Below are 27307 nucleotides of genomic sequence, written 5' to 3' on the forward strand. Positions count from 1 at the left end.
GGTTGTTTTTGTTGCGTTCTTGTGTTGTTGGTGCTATCTTTAATTTGGAAGAAGTAAGGATTACAGGGGAGATGTTGCCCGTTTTAATACAAAATAAGCTTGTCGTTCGTTGTGCGATAGTTGTACCTTTTGTAACTTAATGATAGTATTATTATCGTTGTCGTAGATTAATGTGCGAAGAGGCGAGTTCAAATTGGTGATTGGAAAGATTGTGATAAGGTATGTTAAGGCTATGCCCTTCCTTCATTTTGGCATGATCTCGTAACTACATGTGTTTGATAACGAGACATAAAGAGAAGTTCATACTCCCGAATTTATATACATTATCCTAGTCTAATAAGTTACAGTATTCTCCCATATTGGGATTTTATATTCAATTGAGTATTGTCTTCTTCTAGTCAAGAGAGAAGAGGGTCTATATATATATATATATATATATATATATATATATATATATATAGTATTACAATATTTTCACCACCATCGAGCTATAATCAATGGGCAGACCCATATTGGGCAACCTCTGATTAGTTAGTAAGTTATATACCGAGCCTTGGGCAACCTCTGATTAGATAGTAAGTTATATACCGAGCCTACTGTGGCTGAGCGCCTATGAGAAAGCTCAGGATGGCCGAGATACAAAGCCTAGTATGGACGAGCGCGTATGAGCGAGCCTACTACGGTCGAGTAGTTACATGTACCGAGCCTTGTAGGGCCAAACATTTATTTTACTTACTATATTGAAGGAGTTGAGTCAGTATCAACGGGTAAGTATATCGCTAGATCATCTTTGACTTCTAATTATTTTCAGCTATTATATTATCAGTTCACTTTCAGCTTTTAGTTATGTTATTGCCTTACATACTCAGTACATTATTTAGTATTGATGTCCCTTTTCTGGGGACGTTGCATTTCATGCGTGCAGGTTCAGATAGACAGACAGATAGACCTCCTCAGTAGGTGTTTCCCGAGTTCAGCCTGATCGGTAAGCTCCACATCCTTCAGAATTTTCGGGTCTAGGGCTTCGTGTACATCTTCTTTATGTATATATGTTATGGGTAGGTCGGGTCCCTCAGTAGAGGCTTGTAGACATATCTTGTCAGTTAGTGCAGTATATTGGGCTTGTAGGCCCGGTATGTATATTTTGTTAGTTTCTCAGCTGTAGTAGTTATGACGGCCTTGGCGGTCCAGCTTTATATTGATGTTTAGTCAGCGCCAGTTTCCGTTCAGTTTTATATTTTGCTTCGCAAATTGTCTTGCAATGTGACCCCATGGCCAAATTATGACATTATATGTTCAGAGTTCCTTAGTCGCAAGTTGGTACGCTAGGTTAGGTGAGGCACCAGGTGCCGGTCTCGCCCCCCAGGTTCGGGGCGTGATAGATGGTCCGCTTCTGCATCCAAATCCACGCAGGTGCGAACGCACCAGACCTGAAGCCACCAGCAGTTCCCCTATATCCAAATTCGAGTCCGATTCCAATCCGTTTTACATCCAAGGCCACGGGACCCATCCAAATACACTCACACATTCACCAACATAATATGGACCCGCTCGCGTGATCGAAAAATAATAATAACATCTAGAATTACGAATTGGATCCCGAAACACATGAATTCGACATGCAACTAAAAAACTTCTAAAAACGCTTACGCGCGTCTGATTCCTATCAAATCAACTCGGAATGACGCCAAATTTTACGTGCAATTTATAAATCACCATACAAAACTATTTCCAGAATCGGAATCCCAAATGGACCTCAATAACACCAAAGTCTACTCCAAATAAAAATTAAAGAACTTGGAAAACCTTCAATGCACCAACTTCCAATATTAAGCGTCGAACGCTCCCGTGTTATCTGAAACCCGATCCGAACACACACCCAAGTCCAAAATCATCATATGAACCTATTGGGACCGTCAAATCCCGGCTCCAAGGACATTTACTCAAAACGTTGACTCAAGTCAAACTTAACCAATATATGCTACTATTAAGGAACTAAGTGTTCTAATTTCAACCCGAACCCTTCCAAACCTAAACCAACTATCCCCACAGGTTATAAAACAGTAAAACACATACGGGGAGTCTTAATTAGGCGAAAGGGGATCTACAAAGCAAAATAACTTATCAGGTCGTTACACAGCCAAATAAAAACAATAAAAAAGTTATCGTAATTATGTTAAAAAGATCATGCTTATTTCAAATTAAGGGATGATAAATATTTTTTTTGGAGGAGTCATATCTATACTTGAAACTTGATTTATTGTTTTGGGATCATGAGATTAAATCATGTTTATATTTATATATTATTCCAAAATTGATGACCTTTTGTGAATTTGGTATGTCTTGAGAGAGAAACGCAATCTATTACTCATTTTGTCCCAATTTATATGATGCACATTTTATAGATAGAAATAATATTATTTTAAATTTTTATTTTATCCTTAATTAAATAGTTTATAGCCGCACAAATATTTACGGCTTGTTAAATCACAAGTTTCAATAAAAATTCTTTCTTTTTAAACTCTATGCTCAGTTAAAATGTATCAAGTGTATTATGAAGGAAAGAGTAGTATTTAGCATTATGCTTGAATTTAATTTTTATGTATAGGATTCATATTATAGGTTAAAGATGAGCAATGGCATCCGTCTTGCCAATGCTACAAGACAGTAAATATTAATAATTCACTGTTCTTGTCAAGATTGATAAGAAAAGCGAAAACACGAAGGAATTAATTATTTAAGAGAAATAACTTGAAGATATTGATGCAACGTAGTTGAGAAACTAGATAAATCAGCAATAGTATTAGTGAAGAGGACGAAAACTCACCATACGACGATCCACACTTATCATTACATAAACGTATACTTTATTATTTCATGCATATTATAAAGTTTTAATTATAATAATATGACATTATTTTATAAACTTATATACTACATGACTTGGCATAGACGTGCAGCGCACGTGGAGCGAAACTAGAAAAGAATAATAAATAAGAAAGAACATAATAGATTAAACAGAATGATAAGCAAAGGAGATTCTTCTTGATTTTTAATCTTCAAACAATCTTCGATAGCAGGAAAGATCAAGTTACAAAGCTATTCAAAAACGATTCTAATACAAGATGATTTCCCCTCTCTCGAAGTGTTAGGACGACAATTATAGTAGTATAGGGAGTGTTGCCGCTCCGAGTTTTGGGCCAGCGCGCCAGGGGGTTAGGTAGTAGAGAGCGAGATCCTCAATAGTCGCAACTGTTTCAGCGTAACGTCTGATGTCCACGATGTACGGGCGCAGTTGACTGGGTCTCACAGTATGCACGTCCACCTTTTGAATGCTTAACCTTTCGATGACCACTATCTCTGGAGCAAGAGGGCTTGCCGAACCCAATAGTGAGTACTGTCATCCATCTTGATTTCTAAGCCTCTCTCACCAGGCGAGACTTTTCGTGCACGCCACGTGGAAAGAGTAAATTTTATCAATATACTCGTGGTGCCTAAAAAAATTACAAAGTAAAACTTGACTTGCCACAAATCCTTTAGGATCACCGGAATTTTAGTACAAATTATGTTGTAACTTTATAATAAATTGTTCATAAATCTTGACAGATCACTAGAATTTTTTTGATGGATGTGTAAGTCCTAACAGATCACTAGGAGTCATAGCATATCATAAGTCCTGCAATGAAAGAAGTTCTCTGCAATTTCGTTATTCATTTACAAATACCATACAAGCGTACTTCCCTCTCCAAATCAATGCTTGTAAATAAAGAAACAAAACTCTCTTTATCAAAAAACAAAGTTAGAGTAATCGATATGATACGAGGGTTAGAACATTTATTTTTTGTGTGAATTATTATATTAATTCCTTAAAATTTATTAATAGGATCACATGTTTATAGTTTATGTTGAAATAACTATATTTTGTTACATAAATAGGAAAGAGAGTAGATTTTACTTATTCTGCTGCTATAAATAATCCCGCCCAGAAATAATATATACGACAAATAATAATAACACAAGAGAGTAACAACGATAGCAACTCTTTTAATGAGGTAAATACAATACCCGAGCATACCAATATTATCACTATAATATTACAACTTAGTGTCAAGAGACTATTATAATTTTGAAAGAAATAACAATTTATATTTAAAATACCTCACTACAGTATTATTGACACTTACTATTTATCTCACAGACTACAATATGTTGATTTTTCTCTCTAACTTCTATTGCTTCTCTTTGTTTTGGTGTACTTAACGAACGAAGCTCCTATTTATAGGAGAACCTGCCAAACATTGAACCAATCATATTGCATGATTCTGCAACTTGCAATTTACAGCTTGCAAATTGCAAGTCTTGTTATAATTTAAAACTTGTTGTACCGTCCAAAACTAACTACACAAATTGGTTTTGCAATTATGTTCCAGCCGCCCATTGCAACTTGTTACCATTTTCTTTTATTTATTTTTATTTAAGTGAGTTCCACAAATTTCATTCCTTTTGCTTTTGCTTTTGCTTTTGCTTTTCTAAATCATTTTCTCTTTCTTTTCTTTATTTCTTTTTTATTTAAATAAGTCCCACAAATTTCCTCCTTAATTTTTATTTTTCTTCTTCATTCTAAGTTTTGATCTCAATCTCTAGAAATCTTAATATTTGCAACTTGATATTTGCAAAGATATTTGCAAAGATATTTGCAACTTGATCATGAGACTTTACATGTTTGAGCTCGATTTCCTTCTTGGCAATGCATTCTTTGATGAAGTGATATCTTGTATCTATATGCTTGCTTCGATCATGATATACCGGATTCTTGGCAAGTGACTGTGCAGCTTTGTTGTCAATACAAATCTATGTAGCTTCAATTAGTGGAAAATTGAGCTCCTTTAATAATCTTCTCAGCCAAATAACATCACAGGTACATGATGTTGCTGCTACATATTCGGCTTCACAAGTCGAGAGAGTAACAATGGACTGTTCTTTGAACTCCAGGAAATAACAAAATTACCCAAGAAAAATACAAAAACAGTTGTATTTTTTCTATCATCAATATCTCCCGCATAATCACTATCATAATATCCCATAAGGTTGAAATCATTAGAAGAAGAATAAAATAACCTATAGTCGATCATACCTTTTAGGTAACGAAGAATTCTTCTAGTGACTTTTAAATGAGTGGAGGTAGGAGCTTCCATGAATCGACTTACTACTCCAACTACAAAGAGTATATCTGGCCTGGTAGAAGTCAAGTACCTCAAACTTCCTACAAGACTTTTAAAGAATGTGGGATCCACTTTTTCTCCTTCATTAAATTTGGACAATTTTATCCCACTCTCCATGGGTGTGTTCACAAGGTTGCAATCGAGCATGTTGAACTTCTTCAATATCTCTTTTGTATAGCTTTCTTGAGAGATTAAAATTCCATCCTCCATCTGCTTCATTTCTTGGCCCAAATAGTATGACATGAGCTCTACGTCTCTCATCTCGAACTCACGGGACATATTTTTTTAAAAGCTTCAAATAAACTTGGGTTATTACCCGTGAAAATAAGATCATCAACATAAATACAAACAAGCAAGATATCTCCATTAGTATGAACTTTAAGGTAAAGAGCATATTCATGGACACAACGAGTAAACCCATTGTCTTGAAAATACTTGTCGATGCAACTATTCCATGCTCGTTGGGCTTGCTTTAATCCATATAAATCTTTATTCAATTGCAACACTTTATCTTCATAATATTTTACCACATAGGCCAATGGTTTTAAACATAGACTTCTTTTCAAGATAGACATTCAATATGGATGACTTGACATCTAGTTGATGGATCTCCCACTTCATTTGCGCCACCAAAGAGATCAGCAAACGAATCGTCTACATGCAGGCAACAGGTGCATAGACTTCTTCATAGTCAATGCCTTGCCTTTGCTTGTAGCCTTTATCCACAAGTCGTGCCTTGTATCTCTCCACATCTCCATCAACATTCTTCTTTGTCTTGTATACCCATTTTATTCCAATTGCGTGATGACCCTTGGGAGGAGTTGTTAACTCCTAAGTGTTGTTCTTCTCTATTGACTCGATCTCCTCCTCCATGGCTTGTCTCCACCTTTTATATGTAACAGCTTCATCAAAGTTCATTGGTTCATTATCAACAAAGAGACAATATAAAAAATCAAAATTAATAACTTCTTCCGTGCCATCATAGAGCTCTTGAATACTCCTCGTCCGTTACAATTGTTCATTTGAACTTTATTGAGAAGAAGGAGATGCGACATTGGTTGGAGAAGGAGGTGGAGTTGTATCTTGCACATGTTCTATGGTCGCTGGTTCTTCTTCATCACCAAAGTATGGAAGAAAATCATATGAAGTTTCTTCATGAGCTTCCCAATTCCATGCCAATTCTTCATCAAATTCAACATCATGACTCACCACCACCTTGCCGCTGCTTGGGTTGTATAACTTGTATCCTTTTGAACTCGTTTCATAGCCAACAAACACATGCTTGACACTTCGATCGTCAAGCTTCGCTCTCCCTTGCTGTGGCACATGAGCATATGCTATGCTCCCAAAGATTCTCAAGTGCTTGACACTTGGCTTTCTTCCACTCCTTGCTTCTTGAGGGGTTTGATCTCTAACATTCCTTGTTGGAGACCTGTTGTTCAAATAAATTGCACAAGAAACAGCTTCGGCCCGAAATTCCTTAGGCATACTTTTAGTTTTCAACATACATCTAGCCATATTAAGAATTATTAGATTCTTTCTCTCTGCACACACGGACATCTTCTATGTCCTCCCTGTGTCTTCATAGTTGATTTACAACAGCCTTTACTTTTGAACAATAATCCGAAATGCATTCGGATTCTTTCATTTTTAAAACTTGAAAATCAGCCATTAGAGTTTGAAGCTTTACCTTCCTCACCTTGTCAACTCCTTGAAGAGAATTTTGTAAAATCTCCCAAGCTTCCTTTGAGGTAGTAGCATCTGACACCTTCTCAAACATGGCATCATCCAAACGTTGGTGGATAAACGTGAGGGCTTGTTGATCCTTCTTCCTTGTCTTTGCCAAGACATCTTTTTCATTTTGAGGCAGAACTTCCTCATTATCGGGTTTTGCATACCATCTATCTACGATTTTCCACACATCCTGGGAACCAAGAATGGCTTTCATACGTAGACACCATTTCTCATAATTATCTTTCGTGAGACGGGGTACTGAAAAAATAACATACCATTATTTGCCATGGCTCTGGTACCACGTTGTTGAGAAAAAATAATAATCACTCCCAGAAATAATATCAACGGCAAATAATAATAACACAAGAGAATAACAACGACACTAACTCTTTTAACGAGGTAAATACGATACTCGAGCGGATCAATATTACCACTATAATATTACAACTTAGTAGTGTCAAGAGACTACTACAATTTTGAAAGAAATAACACTTTTTATTTAAAATACCTCACTACAATATTACTAACACTCACTATTTATCTCACAGACTATAATCTTTGGATTAATATCTCTAACTTCTATTGCTTCCCTTTGTTTTGGTGTACTTAAATTGAACGAACGAAGCTCCCATTTATAGGAGAACCGGCCAAACATTGAACCAATCATATTGCATGGTTATGCAACTTGCATTTTACAGCTTGCAAATTGCAAGTCTTATGCACTGTCCAAGACTAACTACACAAATTGGTTTTGCAATTATGTTTCAACCACCCATTGCAACTTGTTATCATTTCCTTTTTATTTCTCTTTATTTAAGTGGGTTCCATAAATTTCATTTCTTTTGTGCTTTTGCTTTTCTAAATCATTTTCTCTTTCTTTTCTTTATTCTTTTTTTTATTTAAATAGAATGACCTTAAGAGAATTTTGGTAAGCTAATTTTACCACTTGACCTAGTAAGAAGTAGTTTCGACATATCGTGACAGAACACACCTTAAGCTAGCGTTTGGGCATAGATTCCCAAATTTATTCTGAAAAATCTGATTTGGGTGAAGTTTGGTTTGAAGATGAAAATGTGTTTGGACATCTATTTTGGGTGAAGTTTGGTTTGGAAAAATATGAAACATAACTTATACCCATAAGTTCTAAAAATTATCACAAATACCCAACGGTACCATTATCAATAACATTTATTATATTATCGCAAACCATAGTCTTGAACATAAATAAATTTGATACAAAATTATCATTTTTATAATGAACTACATGATACACTATCAGATGACCGAGAAGACGAAGCAACATCGTTACAAAATAATAAATGGTGGGCTCTTTTATAAAATACAAAAGTTTGGGACAATTTTTAAAAAATATAATAGTGATATTTTGGCCCAAAACCAGCTCAATTGGGATTTGGGACTTGAGATTTGGCCAAAATGTAGGCAAAATCTATGGCCAAACATGTGTTTACCAAATAAAACCCAAATTTATTTTGGCAAAATCTATGACCAAACGGGTCCTAAGTTTCAGTTTATATCAAAAGTGCAAAGTTTTGGGGGTACAATTTAACAAGCTTTCACCAGATATAATTCCATTAGAACTCATCGTCATATTACTCATATATGCTACATAATTTATCTGTCGTAGCTTCGTCCTCCATTTGAATATCTTAAACTTAACTTTTGTTTCGAAACGAACTACGAAATCTATACTTCCATTGCCAATTCCTTGCCAAAATAGCTCATCAACATTATACATTTGCACTTCCTTTCTTGCAATGTTTTTGTGGCCTTGGTAAATCCCTTGTGTAGAACTTCTGCCTACAACCAAACCATTGTAATTCAAAGTGAAGTTGATATCATTATAGTAAATGCTCATACCTTTGTTGGGATTGAAAATTTCAAGGTTTAAAATTACAGAATTGTTGTCGCCAAGGAGAGAAGAATTCTTAACGTTCAAGTCAAGGAAGGAGAAATCAACAAGAGTAAAAATTGGATTTCTTGGAATCAAACAAAGCCACATGACTAATGAGATCAAACTTAAGACAGTTGCAACTTGGAAGAACCAACAGTAGAGATCAAAATCATAAGGTTTGGATATCCTTCGATGATTCATTTTTGGTCGAATATTTGGAATTCATTAACGTGGACAGATTACAAGTTTAGTAAATAGAACAAGTTCAGGAAAATGATGAAGCAAAAGGTCTATCTTTTAAATATTTGAAGTGCCCAGAAGCCAATATTTATAATTCGTGCTGTATAGTTTGATCGAAACTTTGTAGAAACGATAACCAAAAGAAAAGTCTGCCTTTAGTTAAACTTTAGTAGTGTTAGCTTGGTTGTGATCTACTCAGCTATTCCTAGGAACTTTTATAAAGAAGCACATTTATTGGATGGATATTCATATCCTACACCAAAATGACGCTGGAAAGTAAATGTACTTAGGAACAGAATCTGGAAAATTATAAGACACCGTCTAATTTGAAGTCTATCATCTGTTGAAACTTAACGAAGAAGCAGAATAAATTAAATTTAAATCTGAAGTACTGGAAGCCTTCTTTTGCTATTTCAATTTTTTACTTTCTTCTCATAAAAAATATATCTTTTGATTTCTATATTTCAATTACCTTTTTCCTTATTTAAAGCTAAAAATATTCATTAGCCTCTCTCATATTTCCATGATTTTTCTTTATGTTAGTAATGATGTCATATTATTATTACCCAAAAAAAAATGATATCATATTATCTTTGTTATTCATCAGGATTCTGTCCAACTTTTGTATTAGGTGATGCAATATACACAGTGAAAAATGTTACACAATCTAATAATGTCCTCTGTTAAGCGATTACATAAATATAGGTAAAATTATCAGAGACCCCTTGTCCTTTACAGTAATTGTGGCAGTGAAAGAATTAATGTATTCTTTTTTACAATCAAATACAAACCAAAAATGAAAATTCAATGAGGAAAACATGAATTGAAATGTCTAGTTGAAATATTCTGGACATCTCTTATCTATGTAACCAGCCAAGACCATACCATCCTGGCCTACTCCCACAGGACAATTAGCATGCATCCTATGATGTTTACTATTCCACGACCATAACCTAAATCGAATTTTCGCCGTTAATTCTATCCGAAAAACCACCGTTCCTCGAGACCGATCGTCGAGCATTTGCTGCCATTGTGTTCCGGTCACCGTAATCATAGGGCCTGAAAATGTACCAGCAAGAACAGTTGTGTTTTTGGGCAGTTGATAAAATGGAGTCAATAATTGCGAATTCCCAATACTTTGTTCTTGATAAGTCGCTGTCACCTGCATTGCATCGTAAAAAATCCCAATAACTTGATTTGAATTTCTTGCTGTTACATTGAAGTTTATTTGTGCACTTTCAGGTCCAATTCCCTGACTTATAGCTGGAATTGAGAAATCATGGAGGAAAATTCTTGGGCGATGAGGTCGCAAACCTAGCCATAAAATGAATCCAATGATACCAACAATAGCAAGAAGGGTTAAGAAAATTGTACAAACTAACTTGGAGAGTCTAGTAGTTAGACTTTCTTTAATATGGTGAGCATAGTATCGAGCCGAGTGGTGCCTCAGTACAGGGCGGTCTTGATCTGAATAAACAGGTAACTCGTGCGTGTTATCCATTTTCACTTGCTACAGGGTTGAGATTAATGTTGTTCTTGAGGTTGAAGAACAGGACCAACTTTAAGGTACGTGATTATATATGTTAAGGTTGGTTAGCTGGAGCACAAAGTAATGTCAAAGAATGTTCTTTCAAGAAAGGAAAGAATAAGATGATCTAACTGGTTACATTCTTGATAGACAAATATTTGTTATATAATGTCATGCAATTCTTGAAGTCATGTGAAAGTATACTTTGTTCAATAGTACTCGCAATAATTTGTTCTTTCTCGCTAAGTATACTCGTGGAATATACAATGGTATTTCTTTCTGATCTTTTTATTGCTTTTGAAGGGTTCAAACCAAAAGAGATGACTTTCTATTGGTTTGTATCTTGGTTTTGTAAGACATTGAAGAAAGCTAAGTTATAGACTGTGGCCTTAAAACAACTGATATGCTTGTTCGAGGTTTATTGAACCTTTTTTGCATTTTTTAGAATTGCCATATTAGAATTACTAAGAAGGTTACATGTTGTTGTAGGTCACCTAAATCATAAATATAAGTACCGTCCAATAAATTATCTTCTACAATTAGTTAAAATACATTGATAGAGTAGAAATTCTTTATCAATATATATATAAGTTAAATCTTTGAATGTTAGCAAAGAAGGAATTTGCAAATAAGGGTGTGTTTGGTATAACGAAAAAGAAAAAAAAAACTGAAATCTGAAAAGAAAAAAAACTTTTTGAAGAGAGGGGGTGGGAGAGGTGGGGGAGGGGTTTGGGGTTAGATGTGAGGTTAGGTGGAGTTTTTGGAAAATATTTTCCTAACTTTTTTTAGGGAAGTCATTTTCCTGAAATGTGATATTTAGGAAAACATTTTCCAAACTATTTTGTGCAACCAAACACTGAAAAATGGGAAAACCGCCATACCAAACACACCCTAAGACTAGGATCTTTTGAGGGGAAATTGAAAGATAGAAACAATTCTCTTTTTCTCTTTTTGAGAAACAATTTCCCTTTTTCTTTCTTGTTTGGAGGGTCATTTTACGTATCTGATTGACCCAAAATTTGGCCCATAGGCCATTTTTTGTACGAAAGAGAAAAATTCTCTGTGGGCCTGAGAAAAGAAAATGATGATAGATTATGGTTTTTGGGCTACTTCAGAATTTTCTGGAACAAATACTACTCACAGTCATAGAAATCTGTATTAGTCCAGGACTTGAGGGTTTTAAAATATTACTTAAGTTATATACTTGAATGAGAATGTAAAGGATTTTTATAGTATCATTAAAATATAACTAACTATGGCATTATTTTCTCGATTATCTTATTGGACTTATTATAAAGCCTACATATTATTGTAAATCAATAATTGTTAGCAGATTCAAAGAAGTTTCTCTTTCGCTTTCAGCTTAACCCCTTATAATTTTGGCCCATAACTTTTGGTATAAAAGGGAATTCTACTCCTTGGCCGAAAGAGAAATTGATAAATTTGGCTCTTGTCGCACTTCAAACTTAGGGGGAGCAACCTACGTATACGTAGCATTTGCTTTTTTTTTTTTTTTTTGGGGGGGGGGGGGGGGGGGGGAGAATTGGCGAGAAGATGCTTTGGACATTTTGGCATTTTGATTGACGCGGAAAGAGTGGAAAAGTCTGAATTCGTTTAGTCTAAGGGATAATTTTTCCAGTGAATTTGGCATAGGTGCGTCAACGATTCGAACATCCACGGTGGCTGCTTAACAAAGTAGATGGCATAAAGCAAAATTTTGTGGAGAGGCCGTAACTTTTTTCTTTAAACTTTCATATATAATTTTATTTTAAGTCTATTTTTATAGTTTTTGATATGCAAAAGATAATAGTGTTATTTTTTTATAATAAATTTCTTCTAGTATTTTTTTGATTGACAATATAACTAATCAATCACAAGGCTATATAGTTCTTCTTTTATTTTTATAAAAGTATTGTGATTTTCACCTTAAAAATATTAAATATATTTGAAAATTTTAAGCATAAAATCTATTTTTAGTGAAACTTGGGGCCCCTAAAATTTTGGGGGCCTAAAACCTTTGCTTTAGTTGCTTTGGCACTGAACACCCATAGCTTAACATAAGTAGTACTTGGTCTAACAATAGTTTAATTCACTATTTTCCTTTAAAACTTGGAGTAAAATTTGGTAAAAGAAAAGGATGGAAAATGTTAAAGTTGTACAACATCAGTTCTATTTAGTGTTGACCAAGTCTGTAGTATAGCTAGTTTTTAGCTTTAAGTTGTTATTTTGTTGTTAGTTGCAGATATTTTTGCTAGTTTTTAGAGTTGCAAATATCTTTTCCTAAAGTTTAGGAGAGTCTGTTTAGTGGGATAACAGGTTCAAGCTAATTTGTAAGCCTATATAAGGCCATCGGTGAATTGAATAAACCATTCAACTATTTTCTTCCACAAAATTTTCAATTCTACTTCCAGTTATTCTTTCTAATATTTAGCTTGCAATTATTCTATTTTGATTCTTCATTTGGTATCAGAGCCAGCACAATGACTGATCTTCAAGTAGTTGGCGGAATCAAAAAGCTCAATAATCAGAATTACAATACATGGGCAACATGTATGATGTCTTATATGCAGGGCCAAGACCTTTGGGAAGTGGTCAACGGAAGTGAAGTTACACAATCAGTGGCGGACGATGGGAATAGAACCTTGCGAAAGTGGAGGATCAAAGCACGTAAAGCAATGTTTGCTCTCAAAACAACAATCGAAGAAGATGTGTTGGAGCATGTCCGCGATGCTAAAACGCCAAAAGAAGCATGGAACACACTTGCTGCACTTTTCTCAAAGAAGAATGATGCAAGGCTGCAGCTTTTAGAGAATGAGCTTTTATCAACAGCTCAATGTGATATGACAATTGCCCAGTACTTCCATAAAGTAAAGTCGATATGCCGTAAAATTTCAGATTTAGATTCAACGGCTCCAATTGGGAAAACCAGGATAAAAAGAATAATTATCCATAGGTTGAGGCCTGAATATGCAGATTTTGTTGCTGCAATACAAGGATGCCCAAATCAACCATCACTTGTGGAGTTTAAAAATTTGTTCGCTGGTCAAGAAGCCATGGCGAAGCAAATGGTAGGAGCTTCGGTGAAGAGTGAAGAAGAATTTTTGTACACCAATAAAACCAAGAACTTCAAGCAACATACTGCTGGTAGTTCTAAAAAGAACAATTTTCATGGAGATGGAAATTCATGGTCAAGGGGAGCTTTGAAAAATCACGGGAACAATAAAAGATTTGAAGGAAAGTGTCATAATTGTGGAAAGAAGGGTCATATGGCAAAAGACTGTTGGTCCAAGAAGAAGTTTGTGGAGAGTAATGCTGCTATGTCAAATTCAAATAAGAAAAGCGAAGATGATTGGGATGTTGAAGCATGGTTTGCTATAGAAGAGGAAGATTTAGCACTCACAGCAACAATATATGAATTAATTGATCATGAGAACGACTAGATCGTTGATTCAGGTTGTGCAAATCATATGACGGGTGATAAGAAAAAGTTGCAGAACTTGACAACATACAATGGAAGTCGTGTTGTGGTGACGACCAACAATTCAAGGTTATCGATTGCTCACATTGGTAAGACAATAGTTTCTCCTCAACGAAGTTCCATCCAGATCTTACTTGATCATGTTTATCATGTTCCAGGTATGAAGAAAAACTTGCTTTCAGTATCACAATTAACATCATCTGGAAACTATGTTCTGTTCGGTCCTCAGGATGTGATGGTATGTCGTGATCTCAAGAATTTAGAAAATCCAATTATGAAGGGGCGTAAATTAGAGTCAGTTTATGTAATGTTTGCAGAGGCAGCATATGTAGAAAAGACTAGAAAGAACGAAACTGCAGATTTGTGGTACATGCGATTGGGTCACGTGAGTTATTCCAAGCTAAGTGTGATGATGAAAAAAATCAATGATCATGGGTCTTCCTCAACTTGAAGTAAGAACAGACACCGTTTGTGCGGGCTGCCAATACGGTAAAGTGCATCAGTTGCCCATTGAAGAGTCCAAATTTAAAGCTGAGGAACCACTAGCATTAATTCATTATGAAGTATTCGGACCTGTCAAGCAAGTGTCCATTGGTGGGACGAAATATATGGTGATCTTCATTGATGATTTTCCAGGTATGTGTGGATTAATTTCTTAAAGAAAAATCTTTATCGTTTTTAAAGTTCAAAGAGTTTAAAAAGGATGTTGAAGCAGAAGTTGGTAAGAAAATTCTTTGCTTGTGAACTGACAACGGTGGGGAATATACCTCAAACGAGTTTGCTGGTTTCCTTCGAGAGTGTCGAATATGTCATAAGTTCACATGTACAAACACGCCGCAACAAAATGGCATAGCGAAAAAGAAGAACAGACACTTACCATAAATCTGCCGGAGTATGCTTCACGCGAAAAATATTCCAGGACAGTTTTGGGCAGAAGTAATGAAGACTGCAACTTTTGTGATCAAATACTTCCTCAACAAAAGTTAAATTTCCTTTCACCTTTTGACAAGTTGTGGAATATGAAAGCTAATATCAGTTATTTGCGAGTGTTTGGATGTGTGTGCTATGTTTTAATAGCAGATCATCTACGTAGCAAAATGGACAAGAAAGCTGTTAGGTGTATTTTTGTGGGCTATGACAGTCAAAGAAAAGGGTGACGATGTTGTGATCTAACAACAGGAAAGTGTTACACTTCTCGAAATGTAGTATTTGATAAAACTTTTTCATGGTGGTTTTCAGATAAGGAAGTGTTGCCCGACTCAGATGTTTTCAAGGATGTGTTGGACTCGTCCCAGATTCAGTTTAGTGTAGATGAAGCTGAAGGTGCAATTTTTGAAGGTAATGTTGAAGAAGGCGTGACTCAAAGTCCTTGGCAATATGGTGTATACCAACAACCAGGTGAAGAAGGAGAGCTTAGTAGCGCAACTGCACCACCCATACCCAGAAGGTCAATAAGGACCAGAAAGCCAAACCTAAAGTATGTCAATGCTGCCACAATAGAAGAAGCAGATGCGATAGAACCTGAGACATTTGAAGATCCAAGGTGGACTAATGCTATGGAAGGGGAAATTGCAGCATTAGAACAAAATCAAACTTGGGAGCTTTTGCCAAAGACAAAAGATGTGAAGCTTATATCTTGCAGATGGATTTATAAAATAAAGCGTCGCACAAATGGGTCGATCGAGAGGCATAAAGCTCGTTTTATAGCTCGAGGATTTACTCAAGAATATGGTTTGGACTACGATGAAACTTTCAGTCCAGTGGCAAAGTTTACAACTATATGAGTCTTACTTGCACTTGCAGCTAGCAAAGATTGGAATTTGTGGCAGATGGATGTAAAAAACGTGTTTCTACATGGAGAACTGGATCGGAAAATTTACATGGTTTAACCAATGGGATTCTAGAACCAAGAGCATCCTGAATATGTTTGTAAGATAAAGAAGGCGCTCTATGGATTAAAGAAATCACCAAGGGCATGGTATGATAAAATTGCTGAATTTTTAACTCAAAGTGGTTATTTTATTACATCTGCAGATTCAAGTTTGTTTGTCAAAGTCAATGGAGGAAAGCTAGCTATAGTGCTAAGTATATTTCGACGACTTGATCATAACTGGTGATAATGAAGATGAAATTTTCCAAACAAAGGAGAATTTATCTTTTCGGTTTCACATGAAAGAACTTGGACAACTCAAACATTTTCTTGGCCTGGAGATTGATCGTACTCAAGGAGGAATTTTTCTTCATCAACAAAAGTATTCCAGAGATTTGTTAAAGAAATTCGGAATGCTGGGGTGCAAGCCAATTGCAATACCAATTGAATCAAATGCCAAGATGTGTGCGCATGAAGGGAAGGATTTAGAAGATGTGACGATGTATCGACAATTGGTAGGGAGTCTGATTTATTTAACTCTAACTCGACCTAATCTTTCTTTTTTAATTGGTGTAATGAGTCATTACATGCACAATCCAAAGAAGCATCATACGGAGGTTGTTCGGCGAATGCTAAGATATGTAAAAAGTTCAATTGATTATGGTCTTTTGTATGAGAAAGGTGACGATTGCAAGGTTGTTGGGTACTGTGACGCAGACTATGCAGCAGGCCATGATACCCGTCGCTCAACTACTGGATTTGTGTTTAAGCTTGGAGCTGGAGCAATTTCTTGGTGCAGCAAAAGGCAACCAACCATATCTTAGTCAACAACAGAAACAGAATATCGGGCAGTACCAGTTGCAGCTCAAGAAAGTACATGGCTTATGCAGTTGATGAAAGATGTACAACAACCAGTAGGCTACACAATTCTCTTATATTGTGACAATCAGTCAGCAATTCGCTTGGCTGAAAATTCAGTTTTCCATGCAGGACTAAACATGTGGAAATACATTATCACTTTGTCAAGAAAAAAGTATTGAAAGGAGAAATTGTTTTGGAGCATGTTAAAATCGAACATCAAATAGCAGACATGTTCACAAAAGGTTTAAGTGTCAACAAGGTTAAAAGTTTCTCCTATCAACTAGGCATGGTTAAGATAATGACAGCTGATGCCGAGAGGAGGTGTTAAAGTTGTACAACATTAGTTCTATTTAGTGTTGACCAAATCTGTAGTATAGCTAGTTTTTAGCTTTAAATTGTTATTTTGTTGTTAGTTGCAGATAATTTTCCTAGTTTTAGAGTTGCAGATATCTTTTCCTAAAGTTTAGGAGAGTTTGTTTAGTGGATAACAAGTTCAAGCTAATTTGTAAGCCTATATAAGGCCATCAGTGAATTAAATAAACCATTCAATTATTTTCTTCCACAAAATTTTCAATTCTACTTCCGGTTATTCTTTCTAATATTGAGTTTGCAATTCTATTTTGATTCTTCAAATTTATTGACGGATCATATAACCCATGTTCAATAAGTGGAACACAGAGACGGATCCAGAATTCGAAGGTTGTGGGTGCCACCATGTTATGCACACAGTATACATATCAGTAGCTACAAAGACAGATTAGGAATAATGGGTCGGTTCGGTTAATTTTTGGTTAATTTGAATAGGCCTTTCATTCACAAAGCAAATAAGTTCGATTTTGGTTCAAATTTGTAATACATAATTTAAACACATTCTAAATAAATATGCAAAAGAAAAATAACATTTCATGAAAGAGCGCCTCCAATATAAATATTTGCTTAAAGAGTACCTTAGCTGCACTATATATTCTTTGTTTGACTAGATTAATTTACTTGTATTATTCTTTTTTTATTTTTTCATCTTAATTGTTGAGTTATATGACAATTATTTTCAAAGAAAAACCTTCAACATTCAATCTATGATATTCGATTCAAAACGACTATCAATCAAGCCATTTAATTTTTTTTCAAAACCCAATAGAAGATATTGCTCAAATTATATTTCAATATATAAATTAATATCGTTTCATTAAAAGTAAGGAAATTATATGCTAATTAAAATCAATTCAAATTACCTATAGAAAATAATTGTTCATAAAATAAAGTATAATGATAGAAACAAAAAGAGGACTGAAATTTAAAAAAATAAAGAAGAGAGACTTAGCAAGTAATAAAAGGAGGGAAAGAATAGAAAAAGAAAGAAAAGAGGTGAGGCCCTAGGGCTTAACTGAAAATAAAGAAAATTTTAATAAGTAGAAAAAAAGGAAAAATCAAAGGAGCTACTCCAAGAGGGAATCGAACTTGCATTCATGAGGCCAAGGAAAGCCTTCAAATGGAAGGCCGAACCAATGGCGCCCGCTTCCACTTTGTGACTTTTGAGTGTCATTCTATCCATTTATACGTTTCTTTACAGAGATATTATGTACATAATAAGAATTTTAACGAAGCGAGCGGGTGCCGTGGTACCCCTACCTCGTAAGGTAAATCCGCCCCCGGATTGAAACACACAATTGATCATGTATTTCCCCAGTATATTCTTACTTCTTCTTGATGTTAATGTCCTTTTTTGGTCGGAGAGGTGATGATGGCTAAGGTATATTTGCTCCAAAATTAATCCAACCAATTATCTGAAATAGTGCGGGGGAAATGTGCAATATTTTATATCCTCTATATATATATACGTGGAAAGGTAACCCAGCGTTAATTACAATATTATGTCAGTGTTGCTTGATTTAAGCATATCCAAATATCAAATACTACCCCAACAACCCACAATCAAACTTTTCAACGTGGTTCTGTTTTGGACCGATGGAATATTCATGATATAGAGTACTACCAATTATCACATCCTAATTGGTCGGTCTCCCACTTAATAAGCTAATCAACTCTTACTTGGAAATAAATAAATAATATTCTACCTTCGTTATAACCTGCACTAAAAATGTCTAAAGATACTTTGTCCCTCTTAAAGAAAGAGGACGCAGAAGTAGTTTGCAGATGTCTAAGTTTAACTACTTGTTAGGATTGGTTTGGTTTCAATCTCTCCAAGTTCCTTTCCTCTTTTTACCTTTCCATTGTTTTTTAGTCACGGATTAATTCCATCCAACAAAAAGTATAGTTGAAAAAGTTTAACTTATAAATACCAACAGTTTAAACAAATTTATTATTATCATCACTTAGAAGATTTTTACAGGTAATGTTTAGAAAATATTAGTTTTGTAAACTTAAAAATGAAACGAATTATACTGTCAACCAATATAAGCTGGACTCTAATAAAAGAAGAGAAAAATCAAAAGCACTCGCCCTCGAATTGACTAGCCCCAACTAAGATTCAACCCTTTTGTGTTAGGTGTCCATAAGTCGGATTGTTTCGGTTTTCTAATTATCAAATCAAATCATTTGTGCTGGGTTATTAAATTTAAATATCAAATCAAATCAATAAGAGTCGAATTTTTTAATCTCGATTTTTCTCGGATTTCTCAGGTTTTTGGATTTTTTAGCATTTTTTTTAATATAGTTTTCATAGCACAAAATATAGAATTTGTGCTCCAAATATTTCTTTAATTCTAGTATGATATAACTATATAAGGTGTTTCCAAGAAACTAACATAAAATATGAGATAAGTCATGGCATTGTACTAAAATATTCTACAATAAAGATAATAAAATCACATAAATAATCTATAATGAAAATAAACATAATCTTAAATTACTAAGTTTTAAAAATAAGTACGACTAATAAGTACTATTATTTACATGACTAAATATTGCTCTCAAACGCACACGCAAATATACGTGGTCGTACAAGTAATAAAATGATAAGTCGAGTGTCGAACTCACATAGACTTGTATTAACTACACACTAAATTCACTAAGATTGTTATTCAGTCGAGTCAATTCGAGTTCAAATGTGTGATTTTACTAAACAAGAATTATAACTAGTAACTAAATTATCAAGCAACAAAATGGTTGTTGTGTATTCAGTAGAGACAAATATTTCAAGGTTGTGATCGATTAACTAATCTTATTGTATTTTAGTTAACTCTCCCTTTCATACAATTCACTTACGGTTGCTAATTAATCGAATAATTCCTCTCGTGGCCTTCTCCCGAAGTACTACTCGCCTATTCAAAATAGATTAACACTTAATTCCTATGAAATTAATCTATTAAGAACGCATTAAGATTACGATATTTAATTAAGCACGGTGACTAGGTATATTCCTATCCTAACCACAAGTCTGCCCCCCTCAGAGTTAAGATCGTGCTCTCTTCAATTCTTCTCTAATCTAAACATGGCTTTCCCAAGCATAACATAGATAGTAAATAGAACTTAACTGCTGACCAGACAATTAAGCAATTAATCACAGAGTTGAAGAAACAACCATATATTGATGAATTGTAATCAAGGTTAAGTCAACGTTAAACAACAATATTCATGGCTAAATCACAACCCCAGAACTATGGGTTTTAAAACTTCTATACATGTAACATTGGGTTGGTTTGGTTTCGGTTTGATTTTTTTTAGTTAAAACCAAACCAAACTAATTATGGCCGGATTTATTTTTTCAACACCAAACCAAATCAAACCAAATCATAGTGAGATTCTTTTTTTTAATTTGACTCAAATTATCGATTTGGTGTGATTTATCAGTTTTCTTTAGACACCCCTACTTTTGTGTATTTACCGTACGAGTGTTCTTATTTTTTACGGCATTATTTACTATATTTCTTTACATGAAAAGGTTTAAATTGAATTCGTTGGACAGAAATTAACGTGTGTAGTACTCCCAGGATGAGAGCCAAAACCTTCCTTCGTAGGAAGTGGAGAAAGAAAGAAAGCAATGAACAATTCCATGACATGTGGCTTTTGGTTTCTTTCTTGACAAGTACCCCTCCTCCTCCTCAAATTATCTGTTCTTTTTATATCTCCCTTGAAAAATATTAAATAGGAAAGATTTTTAACTATTTTATCCTTATTTATATCTTAAGATATAATCTATCTTCGTTTAATACTTACTCATAATTAGGGTATTTGTAATCTTCAAGATAAATTAATATTAAGGGTAGAATAGGAAAAATAATAATTAATTTACTGTTGAATTTTTAAAATAATAAATAATTTGATACAGCTATTTTTAGAAACTATGATTGACAATTTTAAATGGATGGAGTATATTATTAATCTCTCATCTCTTTCCTTTTTCTTCCTTGCTTAATTTATTGTGAGCGTTGCCAGACTTCATTGCCTTTTATCTTGATTATAATTACTCTAAAAAGCGGTAGATAAATGAAGAATCGTGAGAGAAGAAGGTGAATGCATGAAATATTTTTCTTTTGATTGGTAAATATTCTGAATGCAGACTCAGTTAAAGATAGACATATTTTTTTTTTATATAAGTGATATATTTACTAACATTAATTTTTATATTATTTGGTATGATAATGACATGAGCTGAACTTAAATAGATAATGAGAATTTACATCCATAAGTGACTTCAACTTGTTTAGAACTGAAATGTAGTATGATGACCCGATAGGTCATTTATAGTTTTAACCTCCAATTATGTGTTTCGAAACCTCGACTAGCTCCGTTTTAGCCTTCCTCGATTTGCGTGCACAGACCGTGTCTTTTTTTCGGAAGGTTTTATATGAAAATTTGATTAAAATATAAAATCGTACTTTAAAAACCCATTTGTATTGACTTCGGTCAACGTTTTGAGCAAACAGACCCGGACCGGTCTTTTGACAGTCCCGATGAGTCCGTATCGTGATTTGGGATTTGGACGTATGCCCAAAATCGAATTCGGAAGTCCCTAACTTGAATTATCGTAATTTGTTGAAAATTAAAAGTTTAAAGGTTAAAGAAATTCCAACTTTGACTGAAGTTTGACTTTGTTACTACCGAGTCCGGATTCTGGTTCCAGAACTTGGTATAAGTTCATTACAGTATTTATGAATTGTCTATAAAATTTGGTGCAAAACGGAGTTGATTTGACATAATTCGGACATCTGGTCGTTAAAATGAATGTTCTTGAGTCTCTTTGAAAATTTCATTTATTTTGGTGTCCGGTTCATAGTTTTAGGTATTATTTTGGTGTTTTAATCATGCGTACGAGTTTGTATGATGTTGTTGGACTTGTGTGCATGTTTGGTTTGGCGCCCCGAGGACTCGGGTGAGTTTTGCATAAGTTTCAGAGTGGTATTGGACTTGGGAAAAGAGCTGGAGAAATATGTTTCTGGTGTAGGCCTCAGACCTCGCAATTTCAAGGTCTAATTTTCATTTGCGATATTACATGGCCTCTGTCAAGTTTGCAATTGCAAATAATTACTTCGCAATTGCGAAGAGGGACTGAGTCAACATGTATCACATTTGCGATCAAAATGGTCGCAATTGTGGAGGGTCCAAGTTCGCATTTGGAAACAAAACTATCGCAATTGCGATGGCAACAGAGGTGCGAAGTCTTCGCATTTGCGAAGCAATTCTCGTATTTGAAGAATTCGCAATTGCGAACCCCAGGTCGCAATTACGACATCTGTGCCTGGACAAAAGAGGGAAAACGAGAATTAACTCATTTCTTTCAAACTCTCAACCCTAAACACCCTAGAGGCGATTTTTCCCAGAACATTTCTTCCTAAATTCATTGGTAAGTGACTTTAATCTACTTTCTTTCAATTACCTATGGTATTTCATAAGTTTTTAATAAGTTTTCAATGGTAGAAATAATGGATTTGAGTAGAATTAGAAATTTTTGTACATTTGGAATTTAGACCTCGAATTAAGGTTGGATATCGAAATAAATTACATAACGGGGCTCGAGGGTGAATGGGTAATCGAGTTTTAGTCCGAATTTCAGGTTTTGACCAAGCGAGCCCTGGTTGACTTTTGTTGACTTTTTCAATAATGATCTAAATTGAACCTCTTTCATTCGTGTGTAGTTTCTAAAGCTTATTTTGAATCGTTTGGTCAATAATTTATAGATTTTGTCTGTTTGGAGGCTTGTTCGAAAGGCAAGGTCGTGGTTGAACTTTGAGTTAATTGCGGAGTGAGGTAAGTGTTGGGTCTAACCTTGATTTGAGGGAATAGGGACCCTTGAGTTATGTGCTATGTGAAATTCATGTGTATCGGCGTATATACGAGGTGACGAGTATACATTCGCCTTTAATTACTTGTTTCCATGTCTACCTGTATTTTATTAATTATATCATTCCATTTCTTGATTGTTACATGCCTTAATTGCTTCCTATGCTTAACTTGCTACTTGTCATTTATTATTCTCGCATTATAAATGTAAATTTCTCCCATGTCTCTATGCTTAACTGATAATTGCCTTAATTATCTTACTTGTACCCTTTAACTGCCATATATTTGACTTGTCTTGCTGTATTGTGTTAGTTTTGGTGCTTTCGTACGAGACTCTGAGTATTGATATTTCTGTATTTATTGGTTTTCGAGGATTGAGTTATTTTCATGAGTTAGCTACCTTATTTTTCCGTATTTTCCTCTCCTGTCATTATTTATATACTGCGTACAGGTTATTGTAAGTGACCCGCCTTAGCCTCGTCACTATACTCTGTACTTTCTGTACAAATTTTAGAGTCGGTCTCAACGACGGTCCGTATATTGCTCGAGTTGACTATTAGTACGAAGACTTGAGTTATAGATGCTCGGCGTTTGCAGCCCTGAAGTCCCTTTCTCCTTATCTTAGCTGTGTATTTTTCTTCAGACAACTTTACTTTTATTCAGACCCTTATCTGTAGTATTCTAGTAGCTCCTGCACTTGTGATACCAGATTCAGGTTTGTATTTATATATTTCAGTTGTTATGGCTTTCCGCACTTTATTTCAGTTTTATCTTAGTTATTTCAGTAATTGACATCAGTTAAATTCGATTTGTTTAAAAATAACTTAAAACTAATCTAACGTTGTCTTTCCTGGCAAGTGAAAGGTAGGCGTCATCACGGTCCCGAAGGTGGAAATTTCGGGTCGTGACATGTATTTATTGTTATTATATTGGTTACAAGCCCACAAGAACTCAAATTGCTTGGAAACATACTCTTCGTTAGAGAAAAATTAGGATTTCAGCTTTATAGGTTATGAATTTTAGAGTGATGACTTCAAGTACTAATAAATGGGTTCTACATTTAGGGGGTCATTTGGTAGATTGTATTAGGAAAAATAATACATGTATTAGCTTCGATACTATTAATTTCTTGTTTGGTAGTGTTTTTCAATCTATGTATAACTAATACATGTATTAGGTTTACACCCTATTTAGTACTATTCTTATGTATAGCAAATCATGGCATTAGCAATACCATCATTTTTAATGCATGGATAAGCATGTATAAAGACATAACTGCCGCCCTTTCAAGTCATTTTCTAAAGCTGAAAAATGAGAGGGTATTTTTGTAAACAAACAATTTTTTTATAAATTTTGCAATGCATGTAATTTTTAATAAATCAAACAGTCAGTAAGAAATAATTTGATCATAACTAATCCCCTCATTACTAGTACACTCTATTTAATATTATTCTTATTGTCACTATCCAGATTTTCTACCGTCGGGACCGTGATGGTGCCTAATATTCCACTTACTAGGCAAGCCGACATTAGAGAGTTATTAAGCCAATCCTTATTCAATTCAGAAAATAATAGCAAATAAGCTAAAATGGAATACATCGAGTACGAAATAATATAAAAACATCATTAATTACTACCACCCGGATCTGGAGTCACAACTCACGAGCTACTATGATTTACTACAAGCAGAGTCTGAAAAGGAAAAAAAAACATTGTTTTGAAGTAAGGAAATAGTAAATGATAAAACTAGTAAGAGACTCCAGGGTCTGCGGACGCTAGCAGATCTACCTAGGGTCTCCTGACAGCAAATCCAAGCTGCTAAGCCTCACGATCAGCTAGGACCGGTACCAAAATTTACACAAGAAGTGCAGAGTGCAGTATCAGTACAACTGACCCCATGTACTGGTAAGTGTCGAGCCTAACCTCGACGAAGTAGTGACGAGGCTATGACAAGACACTCACATAATAAACCTGTGCAGATAACCGTATATGTACAAGAAAACAACAATAACAGCTAAACATGTACTGTTGGGGGGAAACATGCTGAGGGAAATACGAGATAGAGAACTGTAGCAGAATGGTAACTTGAACAGTCAATGTACTATGAATCAATAAGAACCATTAAACACAGTAAAGGAAAAATGCACGGCATCACCCTTCGTGCTTTTATTTTCAACCTCATCATAAAATCAATAGAAACGACACGGCATCACCCTTCGTATGTTAACTCTCATAACATGGCATGGCATAACCCTTCGTGCATTAACACTCACCATATGGAACGACATCACCTATCGTGCATTAGCACTCACAATATGGCACGGCATCACCCTTCGTGCATTAACACTCACAATATGACACGACATCACCCTTCATGCATTAATACTCTCCCTTACCATAATGAAATGAACAAATAACAACACGAAGATAGAATAACAAGTACAAGCTTTACTTCAATATTTGGTTCCATAATATCAACCTCAACTTCGAAATCAATACTTAATTATCACTAGAAGATCCGTAAACATGATAAGAACGATCAATTTAACAATACTAGACTAAACATGGATAACATGAACAAATGAAGCTATAATTGCAAGAAATCAATCCCCCCGCCCGCATGCTTTAACCCGACTATAACGCATAAGTACTCGTCACCTCACATTTATGTTATTCCCCAACATCTAAACATGTAGCAAATAGACAAACAAGGTCTATTCCCTCAATTCAAGATTAGACACAACACTTACCTCGCTCCAAAGGCCACTTAATGCTCGATTACCGCTTTTCCTCTAGAATCCACCTCAAAACCACTCATATCTATCCACAAACGACTCAAATCATCCCGTAGCCTATCCGAAACTCACCCGAGCCCTCGGGGCTCTAAACCAAAAGTGCACACAAATCCTAAAATATCATACAAACTTGTTCGAGTGATCAAATCGCCAAAATAACACCTAGAACTATGAATCGTGCACCAAATCAAATAAAATTTTCAAGAAAACTTTAAAACTTCTATTTTCATAACCGAACGTCCGAATCACGTCAAACTAACTCTGTTTCTCACCAAATTTCACAAACAAGTCATAAATATAATAATGGACATGTACCGGGCTCCTTAACCAAAATATGGACCCGATATTAACAAAACCAAACATAGTAAATTATGAAAATCATTAAACTTCCAAACTTTTAATTTTTCATCAATATTCCATATCTCGAGTTAGGGACCTCGGAATTCGATTTCGGGTATACGCCCAGGTTTCAAATTATGATACGGACCTACTGGGACCATCAAAATATAGATCCGGGCCCGTTTACAAAAAAGCTTTCCAGAAACACACTCGGACTGCGCACGCAACTCGGTAGGGATAAAATGAGATTTTTAAGGCTTCAAATCATAGAATTAGATTTTAAAATATAAGATGACCTATCGGGTCATCACATTCTCCACCTCTAAAATAACCGTTCGTCCTCGAACGGATATAGAATAGTACCTGGGCTGGTGAAAGATGCAGATATCTATTGTGCATATTTGAATCACACTCCCAAGTAGTTGCTTCAATGGGATGACCTCTCCACTGCACTCGAACTGAATGATAACTCTTAGACCTCAGCTGTCGAACCTGCCGGGCTAGAATAGTCACCGGCTCCTCCTCGTAAATCAAATCCTTGTTCAACTAGACAGAGTTGAAATCTAACACATGGGACGGATCGCCATGGTACTTCCGGAGCATGGACACATGGAATACAAGATGAACAACTGCTAAACTAGGCGGCAATGCAAGCTTGTAAGCCACCTCGCCCACTCTCTCCAGAATCTCAAAGGACCCGATATACCTAGGGCTCAACTTGCCCTTCTTTCCAAATATCATTATACCCTTCATGGGTGATACCCGAAGAAACACTCTCTCTCCGACCATGAACGCAACGTCACGAACTCTATGGTAGGCATAACTCTTCTGCCTGGACTGAGCTGTGCAAAGTCGATCTTGAATAATCTTGACCTTATCCAAGGAATCATGTACTAGATCTGTACCCAACAACCGAGCCTCCCCCGGTTCGAACCACCCAACTGGCGACCGACACTGCCTACCATATAATGCCTCATAGGGAGCCATCGAAATGCTCGACTAGTAGCTGTTGTTGTAGGAGAACTATGCAAGGGGCAAGAACTAATCCCACGTTCCTCCGAAGTCCATACACATACAGGAAGCATATC

At 35.3% G+C, this 27307-nt stretch overlaps 1 protein-coding gene and 1 long non-coding RNA gene across 2 annotated transcripts; one reads left to right on the forward strand and one right to left on the reverse strand.

Moving 5' to 3' along the window:
- Positions 1-8181: 8181 nt before the first annotated feature.
- On the reverse strand, positions 8182-9422 carry LOC108947703 (uncharacterized). The gene is made up of 2 exons (XR_011414022.1): positions 8872-9422; positions 8182-8774 (listed from the first exon to the last, which is right to left on the reverse strand). It is a non-coding gene; the product is annotated as an uncharacterized lncRNA (long non-coding RNA).
- Positions 9423-16283: 6861 nt separating this feature from the next.
- Positions 16284-17173, forward strand: LOC138905146 (uncharacterized mitochondrial protein AtMg00810-like). Its single transcript, XM_070193653.1, has 2 exons — positions 16284-16777; positions 16975-17173. The coding sequence occupies exons 1-2, from the start codon at positions 16284-16286 to the stop codon at positions 17171-17173; spliced, it is 693 nt and encodes a 230-aa protein (XP_070049754.1).
- Positions 17174-27307: the final 10134 nt, after the last annotated feature.

This window comes from Nicotiana tomentosiformis, chromosome 2 (genome assembly GCF_000390325.3).
Source record: "Nicotiana tomentosiformis chromosome 2, ASM39032v3, whole genome shotgun sequence".
NCBI lineage: Eukaryota > Viridiplantae > Streptophyta > Magnoliopsida > Solanales > Solanaceae > Nicotiana > Nicotiana tomentosiformis.